Consider the following 12,445-nt stretch of genomic DNA (forward strand, 5'->3'; position numbering starts at 1 on the left):
GTACACAAGTCGCTATGCGCATACTATCTGAGCAAATGAGCCAAAAGCAGAGGAGTGACTCTGCTGCTGAAATGAAGAATTGGAGAAATGAACTAACTAGAGCTCAAGATGAGAATGCAGTGTTGTTGGATAAGAAAATCAGAGCAGAAAATGAAGTAACTGGTTTACAGAAAGAGGTGGGTGAGCTGAGGGCTGCTGTCCTTTCAGCTGTGAATCAGGCACAAGCCTGGGCTACAGAAAATGCTGATTTAAAAACAAAGATTTCTGATCTCACTAGAGAAGGAAGGGTGACCCCATTCACTCACGCCAGCCCCACCGGCTCCACCTGCTCCTCCACCTGCTGCCAGTGCTGCTGATGTGGTTGTGCCAGCGCTCGAGCTGAGAACCACATCCACCTGTGCCTCCAGCCCCACTGCCCCCACCTGCTGCACCTGCTGTTGCTGCTGCGGTGGTCGTACCAGCTCTCCAGCCAGCTCAACCATACCCACTTGTAACCACAGCTGACATCTACAGGATGTCTCGGAGCATCAAGAAGTTCAATCCTCGACCAGGTAATTCATACCAAGTTGATGCGTGACTCAGTGAAAATCGCAATCATTTTCAGAGATTTCCTGGAGTGACTTTTCAAAGAACTGAATCGTGGGTTCGTTCATTGACCGCCAGCAGGATGCGATTGCGAATTATTACACCCGGCTGGAGGCTGCAATTCAAAGAGAATACACTTACACTTGTGACCTTCTTTCCCACACAAATAACAGACAGGTTTCCGCCCCAGGTTTTTTGTTTGGCTGGGAAAATATCTCCCTTCCACATGGCTTACCAACATTCCCTGTCGGACTGGTGTTACCTGGCGCAGGGGTATAATCCTTTTTCATAGCCTTATAAGCCCATGACTGGTTCCTTCGACGGGCTGCCACAAACGCATCTGCCAAAGAAACTGCCTCTGCTGCATCCCTTGGATTACGCTCCTTGATCCAAACTTGGAGTTCTGGCGATAGCATTCGGAAATACTGTTCAAGGATTATTGTTTCATTAATTTCATCAATGGTCTTACCTCTGGGTCTGACCCATCTCCCATAGAGCTCCTTTAATCTCACAAAGAGTTCTCTGGGGGACTCATTTGGTTCAACTTGAAGAGAACGGAACCTCAGACGATAAGTCTCACTGCTTATTTCATATTTCTGCAAAATAGCAGCTTTAACATGATCGTAGTCCATTGATGCATCCACATCCGTATGTACATAAGCACTTCTGGCTTTACCCGTCAATAGTGGAATCAAATGGAATGCCCAGTCAGATCTCGGCCATCTACATGCACATGCTATTCTTTCAAAAGTTATAAGAAAATGCTCAATGTCATCCTCTTCACTTAGCTTTTGCAATTTTGGTTCTTTATAGGAAGGATTAACAGAAACTGAGTCACCTGATTTTGAACAGTGTGGTGCTGGCTCTGGTTCCACTGGTACTCATGAGGCCTCTCATGGTCTGCAGGCCCCAAACCTGCAGAGAAGCGGGCGTGGTCTTGCTCTCCAGGTAGCAAGCCAGCAGAGGTCTGGGCCTGAAACTCTTGCTGAAACAGACTGAACTGGTGTTGAAGATCTTTAAATCTTTGATCCTGGCGTATAATCTCCTTCTCCCACTGCACCTCACGGGCTTCCTGTCGTCCAATGTGAGCTTGAAGGATGCCAGCCAGGTCTGATATTGTTGGCTCTCTGCCATGATCCTCCTCTTCAGCAGCAGCTGCACAGAACTCACTCCATCCTCTGTCTGTGCTTCTCTCTCTAAAGGGGCTGACTTGATTTTACCAGATTTGGTTCCCTTCATTGTAGATTCGTCAGGATAAAAGAAAAGAAAATTTTTTTTCGGGAGAATCTATTTACCAATGTCCTTTAACTGGAAGATCCCACCACTGCCACCAACTGTCAGGGACCGAGCAGTAAAACTCCAGGACAATGGTATAAAAAGAATATCTTCTCCATTTATTTCAAAAATAATTAACCAAAATCAAAACAAAAATGGGCCCAAAGGAAAAACTGGCCACAAAAATAACCTTAACTAAAAGTAACAAGCAAGACTCTCCAAAACTGAGACACACAGGGGAATTTATACACACAGGCTAGCCTACAGACAACGAGGAGGGGAGAGACAGGGGAAACACTAAGACTAACAGTAAATAAACCTAGGAAACTAAGTCAACAAAGTATAACTACCACAAAAAAAAGTTTAACTAATACATCCTAACAAAATCTGGTAAACTCAATAGAGCTTCAGAACGTCTGGTTTCTGGTTTCTTCATTATCAAGCTCCCTGCTTCCAGGAGCCAGATGGAATGTTCCACTTCCTGCATGGAGTTACACTGGGCGTGTCCCCTCTCTCTGCCAGTTCATCCAATCTCAGATTACAAATGAAAATAGTTAATGATCACATAAACTATGTATAAGATAAATTACTAAATGTGTGCACCCATTAGTAAACATCTTACAATATTGCAACAAAATGAAATAATAAACCAGCATGTGGAAAAAATAAATACTAACACTGAGAAATGGCTGGAGGAACCTCCACACAGTGCTAAAGAAGCTGGTTTAGAGTTAGCTTTGTCTGGACTTGGTCTCAAGATGGTTGGGTTTTCTCGTCCCTCCCTGCTCATCACCTGACTTTTGCTGTTTGCACCGTGACTTTTAATCTTTGCTTGGATATACATCGCAGGCTATTTTGGCCATGCCTAAACCTTCTATGCAAGCTCAGAACGATCAGCCCGGGGGGCCTGCGGAGGATTCATCGCAGCAGGGCGCCTCTCCTGGGCCTGCTAATGCTAGTGCTATCTCGGCTACATCCGTACTTTCAACGGAGGATTTACTCAAACATATCGGGGACACAGTGGCTGCGGAGGCACGGCGATCTGAATCCAACCATGAACGCCACATTCGTTAAGCTTGACGCTTTGCTTAATGGGAAAAGTGTCAACTTTATCAAGCATATTGATGGCATAGCGACGGCTACTGACTTGCTAGCCGCTAGACAGACCTAGGCGGAGGCTCGCATATCCGGCCTGGAGGATGAGGTAACACAGCTACAGAAAAGAGTAGCTGAGCAAACTAAGGCTAATGCACGGCTGTCGGAACCGATTGTGGACATGGAGAGCCGTTCGAGGCGTGATAATATCCGGCTGTTGAATCTGAAGGAGTCAGCGGAAGGCAGCGACCCGATTCAGTTCTTTGAAAAGTTTTTACCAACGATTCTGCAGCTGCCGGTCCTGACTATTGCTATAGACCGTGCACACCGCGGTCTGGGGGTACCCTCTGACGGCAATCCTCATCCTGTTATCATCAAGATTCATCGCTCCAGATATGTTGCTTTGATTCTATCTGCTGCCAGACATCTGGGAGACCTCCAGCATGATGGCCGCTTGCTTTGCATCGCTCCAGATATCCCACAAGAAGTCCGGCTCACTAGAAGAGCATTGAACACAGTTTGCACGGATCTTATAAGGAGGAATGTCCCTTTTCGTATGGCGTTCCCTGCTGTGCTCTCTTTTGACTTTAACGGAGTACATAAATCCTTTAAAGATGCGAACGAAGCCAAGGATTTTCTGGCAAATCAGAAGGAAGCGGAAGACACAGCCTGACTGTTTAGCTGTGGGGTGAGTCTACATCATGAGGTCTGTTTCAGACAGGCGTGATGCAGTTTAATGAGGGACGGTTGCAAATTAACCCTTTGTCACACTGGTTCCTGAATAATAATCTCGGTTGAGCTTTACAGATGTAATCTATCATTGGTACCATGATCAGAACTCAGGCAAATTGGTGCATAAGACTGTGTATATTGTTTTTTTTTTTAATGTGATGAGCAGGGAGGGGTGTGTTTTTTTTTTTTGGTTCGAGACCCCATTTTATTGGAATAGGACATAATAGTCCTCTTTTCTTCTAGCTAGGGGAGGTTTAGATGGTTCGCAAAACTTCTCCCCAAATTCTTTTTGTATTAAGATGTGTTCACATGGTTGTATGTTTGTTTTAATTGTTTTTTCTCAGGTCCAAGGTTGTATTACTCCTCTCACACTAGAATGTCTAACACCACGGGTTTGAAACTTCTTAGCCTTAATGTGGGTGACCTCAATAATCCTATTGTAACCTGATGAAGGAGCTATTCCTCCAAGGTTATTCAACCTTTTCCACAGTTCCTTTGACACAGTGCCAGAGTGCATGAAACATCCTCAAGGTCATGCATTCGCTTCTAAACTGTTTACTTTCCAGCAATGAAGACAGAAGAGGAAGACTCTTTTCTTTTCTTTTATCAGATCAAAGAACTCTATTTTCAATAAAGCTAATCAAAACAACTGTTAGTCAATAATACAATGTGACCGATCTGTGAAATCACAATATTATGATTAATATGTTTTTAATAAGTAATATGACTTATTCTAGTCACTAGACACACTGATACACTAAGGTAAATAATCACGACACATTGCTGTGCTGATCCAATCAGAACCTTCCTAGCCTGAAATGTGGCAGAGTCTCTGTGGTGTTTATAAATCTGTCAGCTTTGGTTCGTCCAGAGTCAAAAACATCTAGATTAATAAAACAGTCCCAATGCTATCTTAAGTTCAGTATTCAAGATCTCGTTCTCAAGATCCCATGAAGTTCACCGCATGTTAAGTGAAGTATGGACAGGCCATTTATACTTCTCTTTTAAGCTGAGAACCAATCAAGCTGGGAAAAATCTGTCGTTGTTTACCAACCAAGCAACGGTACCTTTCAGAATAAAAGCTGAACTCGCTGACCCAAAGAGGGTTCCCTTTTTGACGCTGTGAAACACCTGTCGCTTTTTACCTGGAGACTATCCAAAGACTGGTTTGTCGTACCGTTGATGCTGTACCATTGGCTCCAGTACCAGAGGAGGGTCGTGGACCTGGCATCCGGATCTGTACGGAGGTCTCACTGAGGGTATGTGGATGCGACACAAATGGCGTCTCATGTGTTTATGACTACGAGTCTCAAACTCTGATCAGTTAGGAGCAAAACATCATCTCCCACTCATACTTTGCTTCTCCGGATGCGAGGGTTGTGAATTTGACACTCATTCACCACACACCATTCACCTCACACTTCATTCAAACAGAACATCCATCATTAGAGAGTTAGTCTTGTAAAGTTGTTTAAAATTATTTAGAAAAAATTTCCTTGAACATTTGAAAGTCTCTCTTCTCTTGTCTCTCAGTTAATGCAAAGTGTTATTAGAAAATCCCTGCATTAAAAAGATCCAATCTTCTGATTTAAATAACCTAGTGTCCATAAGATAGGTTTCATGGTCCTTAATTAAATGTAATTAACATCAATCATTACACTATAAAATGAACATCTGTTTTAAAATTTCTTTGTAATCAAGGGATTCAAATTACAATGTTACAAGAAACCCATTTCCTTAAAGGCGACATACACCGATTGTCAAACAGATTATTTTAGGTTATCGCGTATTCTTCGGCCTCAAACAAAACAAAGGGTGTGGCAATTATCTGTTGCCAGAATTTACAGTTTGAACTTATTAATACTTGGGCTGATAATAAAGGTAGGATTACCATTGCTTAAGTACGCATGGAACATTTGGATCTAGCCTTCGTATCCTTATATGCTCCAATTGTTTTAGACAGTTTTTTTTTTCATTCAGATTACTAAGATAATGCTTGATCTTCTGGGGTTTAAGTTTATCGTGGGTGCGGATTATAACTCTGTAGTTGATTGCCTAATTGATAGATCTAGCTGTACGGAGGGCACGGATCAGAAGCGTTCTTCGGACGCTCTTTGTTTATGGATTGAGGACACGGGAGTGGTTGATGTGTGGCAAGTCCTAAACCCCGACACCAAGGATTTTACCCATCGATGAGCTAGACACAAATCGTATTAGCGTATTGATTTTATATTTGCCTCAATGCATTGCTTTCATGTTATCGATAGTATCAAACATTTGCCCTTTACACTTTCGGACCACAAATCCATAGTAGTATGCACCTCATTCACTTCTGTTTTTGCTCGTGCTCCCAGATGGCGCTTTAACACAACTCTTCTCCGCAGTGAAAAATTCAGAAAGCAATTTATTTCAGAATTTGATATATTTATTTCTATCAATAAAGGTTCGGTGGATGATCCTAGGGTTCTGTGGAATGCCGTTAAAGGTTTTATTTACAAGAGCACTATTGGTTATGCATCCCACATTAAGAAAGCTCGTACCTCTAGGTAACATATTTTGCAAAGTAAACTCGTTGTTTTGGACAGCCTCTTGTAGTTAGGCAACGACGAGCAAATTGCATCCCATTATGATTTAACTAAAACAGAAATTATGGATATTATGAAATGTCAGGCGGAATTTTTGATACACAAAACCCAACAAGTTTATTATCTTAATGGGGCCAAACCGAGCAATTTGCTTGCACAGAGATTGAGGGCTGATGAACATTTTTCGGATATTTCCTCTGTTAAGTCCCAGGACGGCCAAATTCTGACAGATCCGATACATATCACTTCTACCTTTCGGTCTTTCTGTAGCAAGTCATACAGCACCGACTTAACCCCTGATGCCCATTCCTGTGAGAGTTTTCTTGATGCTGCACACTTGCCCAGACTGTCTGAAGAAGATCGGTTGAAATTAAACAGTCCAATAACACTATCCAAACTTAAATGGGCTGTTTTGAGCATGTGTCATGGCAAGTCACCTGGTCTGGACGGAATTCCTCCTGAGTTTTATACTACGTTCTGGGAAAATCTGGGACCATTACTTTTTGATATGATTCAGGCTTCTTTAGAAAAAGGGTCCTTTTCCAGGGATGTTAATACAGCAATTATCTTGCTTCTTCTCAAAAAGGACAAAAACCCTCTGGAGTGTACAAATTACAGACATTTATCTCTTTTGAATACAGATAGTAAAATTTTCGCTAAATTATTGGCTAGTAGACTCCAACCCCTTATGACTAAATTAGTTCATTGTGATCATACAGGCTTCATTAAATCAAGATCCGCAGCAGACAACATGAGATTACTTCATATAATACATAGCGCATCCACTTCATCTCCTCTGGCTGCAGTTTTTTCCTTAGATGCTATGAAGGCCTTTGATAGACTTGAATGGCAGTATCTATGGTCCCTGCTTCATCTAATAGGTCTTGGAGCTAATTTTATAAATATGATCAAAGTACTGTATACTAATCGAAAGGCAAAACATGCTCCTCTACCTTTGATGTAACTACAGGCTCCAGACAGGGCTGCCGGTTGAGCCCCTTATTATTCGCTTTGTCACTAGAGCCTTTAGCTCAAACCATCCGTTTATCTGATAACATTATCCCTGTAACGGTGAATGGCAGTAAACATAGCATCTCATAATGCACGGAAGACATCCTTTAATATCTGGGCTGTGCCCAATCTATTCCTGATATTCTGAATAGTTTTTTAGTAAGTTTCGTGATATATCAGGCTATAAGATTAATTGGGACAAGTCCGCTTTTCTTCCGTTAAACTCCCCAGTGGAAGATATTGCCTTACCATCTGAAATTCCCATTGTCCAACAATTTAAATACCTCGGAATTCAGATTTCTCCTTCATTGCATTCTATTGTTAAACATAATTATGAAGGTACTTTAGCTAAGGTTTTAGTGGACCTAGAGAGATGGTCCGCGTTACCTAATTCTTTTAGATCCTGTGTTTCTATTGTCAAGATGAACGTGCTTCCTCGCATGAGTTTTTTGAGCTTAATGATCCCACTTCCGCCTATTACCCGTTATTGAGAGAGCAATCACCAAATTCATCTGGAATGGGAAACGGCCTCGCATTAGGGCATCCATAGCCCATCGCCATAGGTCGGATGGAGGGCTATCACTTCTGAATTTTAAACTTTACCATTGGTCCTTCACCTTACGCCCTTTGGTTGTTTGGTATGATGATTCAATAGATGTGGCATGGCGATCGTTAGAGGAGTCCTTGGTTAACCCTTTGGAACCGCAAGATGTTTTATTTGCTAACACCCCTCAGAGTAAATGCATGGCTCGATTCGGCCCCATTCTATCTCATTTGGTTGTGGTCTGGCATTGTGTTGAAAGGGTATGTAGAATCGATTCTATATGGAATCCGCATTCTCCAATTTTTAATAATGAAAGCATTCTGATAAATAAATGCCCCATAAAACGCTCTCAATACAAACAATGGTGGGATAATAGAGTACGCACATTGGGCAAATTAATGGATGTCAATGGACTTCTGTCATTTGACGATCACTGTACTCAGTTTAATATGCAGCATTCCACATTTTTCTTCTATCTTCAGCTGAGAACTGCAATGAAAACATATGGTGTGCCCTGGCAAGCCCCACTTAAGAACCACCCTCTGCTTGATTTGATAATTGCTAACCATGGTTTTAAAGGCTTTGTCTCTAAACTTTATGCACATGTCTTGCAAGAAATGTACGTTCAGCTGCATCTAGATACCTGTTGGAGATCAGATATCCCGACTCTGCCCCCAGACTTTGACTGGGGAACCATTTGGAACTCGGTAATCTGTTCATCTAAGAATCCCAACCACCAGCAAATCCACCTGAATTTTATCCATAGAACATATATGACACTTCGTAAACTCTACTGTATGAAGCTTAAAGCTGACCCAAATTGTACTTTGTGTCATACTAATTCGGTGGGTACATTTTTTCACCTGGTCTGGGAATGTCCAGCTGTGTTTTGCTTTTGGGAGGTAATTAGAAACAGCCTAGCCTCCTTGTTTTAAATTAATATTCCCTTGTTGCCTCAAATTTTCTTGACTAATGACCTGTCCCGACAATCTGCGCAAAGCGCAGGAAAAGGTCTTTTAGCTGGCTTGACCTCCGGCAAGATGATAGTTGCATTAAGGTGGAAGCCTCCACACTCCCTGTCTCATCATCAGTGGGTTTTATCTTTTATAGATGTTGCATATCTGGAACTATCTACGACATGTATACACGGTGCTAAAGAGGAGACCATTAATCTGTGGAAAAAAGTGGTAGTGGACCTTGAGGTGCTCTTACCATGAGGCTGCATTTGACCACGGTGGTGTAGTTCATTTTAATTTTAATCTATGTTGTGATGATGTAATCCCTAAGTTTGATTGTCCTGGACCTGTTTGCCCTTTTCTTTTTCGTGATGATGTTCCACTGTATCATTATTTTGGTGTTTTGTGTGTTACAATTTGCAAAATAATAAAAATTTGATAACAAAAAAAGTTACCTTTGTCTGTCAAACAAGGTCGTTCTGAAGACCCACAAGCTTTCTACCTACACCAATTTGATGCATAATTTGGTACAGAATGTAAGAAGGGGATGGAAGATGAAAAAGGTTTTAAAGAAAAAGGTTTACTTTCCTACGAAGTAGCCCAAGCCCAGATGAAAGAGATGTCGGCGCATAAAGAGCACACGAGAGAAGCAGTGGACTCTATTAGCAGAAAACCCAACACGAGGCGACCAGCTCACAGAACGAAACTGAGGGAGCCCACCCCTACAAACTTAGGCTGTGTCAGATGTGGAAGTCATCACAGCACCAAAGATGTGTGCCCAGCGAGGGGCGAACTGCAGGAAGCCAAACCAATATGCTAAAGTTTGCAGATTAAAGACCCATAGAAAGGGTATGCACACTGTGATGGAAGCAAGCAAAAAAGAGGAACAAGAGCTCTTCATAGACGGGCTCATATCTGAGAATGCTGGAAAAGACATTGAACAAGCCTACACTGAGGTCTGGGTAAATGCATATAAGTTCAAAAGACATAGCCCTACAACCAGCTACACAAAGATTCACGTATGTGTGAGCAGCTAAAAGTACAAGGCACCTGCCAACTGAGGTGTATGCACAAAGACCGCTCTGCGATGCTGGAACTTCACATAGTCAATACAAAAGCACCACCCATACGAGGCATGAGAGCCAGCCTAGACCTGAACCTGAACCAATTAATGTTCGCAGTAACAAAAGGAGAGAACGCACAGTCACTTTTAAAGGAATATGCAGACGTTTTCCAAGGCACTGGTGAATTCCCAGGTGAATGCCACTTTCACATCAACCCAGACATCACACCCGTAGCATATCCACCACGCCGCATCCCCATTGCACTGCGTGACAGGTTCAAAAAAGAACTCGACAATATGGAAAAACCGGACATCATTCACAAAGTGACAGAGCCCACTGATTGGGTGAATCAGCATTGGTGGTAGAGGAAAAACCACACGGCAACAAGTTAAGAGTATGCCTCAATCCGAGAGACCTCAACAAAGGCCTCATTACCTGCAGACCATGCTAAAAAAATGTCACCACAAAGATATCAGGAGCCAGATCCGGATACTGGGCCATCAAACTGAGCACATCAAAGCTCTCTCCTCTAACACGTCGTTCGGCAAATAGATTCCTACGTCTGCCCTTCGGGATTAACTCTGCTCAAGATGAGTTCCAAAGGTGAGTGGACGAGACGTACAAAGGTTTACAGGGAGTAACAGTTGCAGTCGACGTCATCCTAGTCTTTGGAAAGACAAGAGAGGAGCACAATAAGAACCTCAGAGCCATGCTGCACTGCACCAGAGAAAGGGGAGTACGGCTGAACCCTGAAAAGTACCAGATTTGTGTACCAGAGGTTGGTTACTTCAGCCATTCAGTATCACATGAGGGTAACAAACCAGACCCTGAAAGGTAAAAGCCATCCAAGAGATGCCGCCAGAGCTAGAGACTATACTTGGCATAGTAAATTACCAGGAAGATTTGCACCTCACCTGTCTCAGAGAAACGCGCCACAGCGACAGCTCCTGAGACAAGAAAATGAGATCACATGGGATTCGCAGCATCAGGAAGCATTCGCACAGATGAAATATCTAATAGCACACCACCCTGTGCTTGCATTCTTTGAACCCCAGACAGAGCTGTGACTCCAGGTCGACTCCTCAAAATCCAGCCTAGGAGTTGTCATGATCCAAGATGAGAAACCGTTAGCATACGCATCCAAATCACTTAAGAATACAGAAAAGAACTTTGCACAAATAGAGAAGGGACTAAATGCAGTGCTATTTGGAAGGTTTGGCAGCGCAGGTAGACACAATCACTAGAAATCTTCCAGTGAGGACAGCCAAGATGCAGGAGATCAGAGAAACAACAGCCCAAGACACACAGCTGACCACACTCAGGAACACCACTAAATCAGGTTGGCCTGACGAGAAGAGACAAAGCGCGCTCAGCATTCAAAAATACAGGAATCATCAATACGAGGAAGTTAAATGTAAAGTCATTAAGGTCTGTGGTCTGTTTATACCTGTTTGTGTGTAAGCAAAACATGTCTACAACGAAGAAAAATAGAGATAATACTTACTGTTCCAGCAAATGGTCTGAAACTTGAGATGCTCCTGTGCGGGTGCAAAATGGTGTTCCTTTGCAAATAGATAGAACCAGCCTTCCCTTGCTATGAGCAAAACCTACGGCCATTTTACTTCCATTTTACAAGTTTGTGAAATGTTGTGACCAGTTACTTGATTTATATGGGATTTTATAGTAATGACAAACTTAGATTATTTGACTCTATTTTAATCAAACTGTTTAAGTCAATAGAAAATCCAGGTAGCAGACAGATTGATTTTACAGGTCTCATCTCTGCATTTGTTCCAGCAGCCCAATTCTCATCAAATCTTCACACACATTTTCCTTTCAGATCTGCTGTTTGGGGAGAATTATGAGGAAAGTCTTACAAGTTAACCATGATTCCATCGACTAGCGATCGTTAATAATGATTGTTTCAGGCTTTGAGGAAAACCACACAGTAGATAAAGGGTTAACCCAGAGACAAGACAACACGAATATCAGTTTTCAACAACAATCACATCCCTGACCCAGCAGGAACGTCTGAACCTGAGATTCAGCCTCACATTAAGCAGTTCAAACATAAAAAGTTTTATTCAATTCTAACATCAAAAGTCTGGGTTTCCTGTAAAATGAGTTTTGTGTTCATGTCTTTGTCGGAGCTCTGAACCAAGCCAAGCTGTCCCACTCACCTTATAAAAGTCAGAGGAGTCGCTGTATACAGAGACCTGGCTGAGGTCCGACATCTCTCAGGGAAGAAGAGACGTTAACTACCCTCTCTTTTAAGGATCAGACGTCCTGATGAGTGTCCCTGGGAGGACATGAAGACTGTTCATGCTGCTGCTGTGCAAGCTTCAGTCCTTGGAGACAGCAGCATCCTTTGTAGTAAACCCAGCAGGACAATTCACAGAGCAGGAAAATGAAGTTTGATCCTTCATATTAAACGTTTTTCAGACTCCAGTGTTGCTGTGGTTTCTGGTCCAGCCTGGACACTTTCAGACTGAGTTTCTTTTGTTTTTGGTTGGATCAGACCGACTACAAAGAGGTTTTAGAAACTTGGTGCTGAGAAAAGCCAAGTCACCTGAGCAGACTGTGCCCTGGCGGGTGGCG

At 42.6% G+C, this 12,445-nt stretch overlaps 1 protein-coding gene across 3 annotated transcripts in view; it reads right to left on the minus strand.

Annotated features, from left to right (window-relative positions):
• mfrp (membrane frizzled-related protein) overlaps positions 1-12,431 on the minus strand; it is a 29,727-nt gene extending 17,296 nt beyond the window's left edge. For all 3 annotated transcript variants that reach the window (XM_015976870.3, XM_015976869.3, XM_015976872.3), the window contains exon 1: positions 12,028-12,431. In XM_015976870.3, coding sequence (XP_015832356.3) covers positions 12,028-12,081 — 54 coding nt within the window. In that variant the 5' untranslated portion in view covers positions 12,082-12,431. The remainder of the gene's footprint in view (positions 1-12,027) is intronic.
• Between the last annotated feature and the right edge of the window lie 14 nt (positions 12,432-12,445).

Source organism: Nothobranchius furzeri, chromosome 13 (genome assembly GCF_043380555.1).
Source record: "Nothobranchius furzeri strain GRZ-AD chromosome 13, NfurGRZ-RIMD1, whole genome shotgun sequence".
NCBI classification, from domain to species: Eukaryota; Metazoa; Chordata; class Actinopteri; order Cyprinodontiformes; family Nothobranchiidae; genus Nothobranchius; species Nothobranchius furzeri.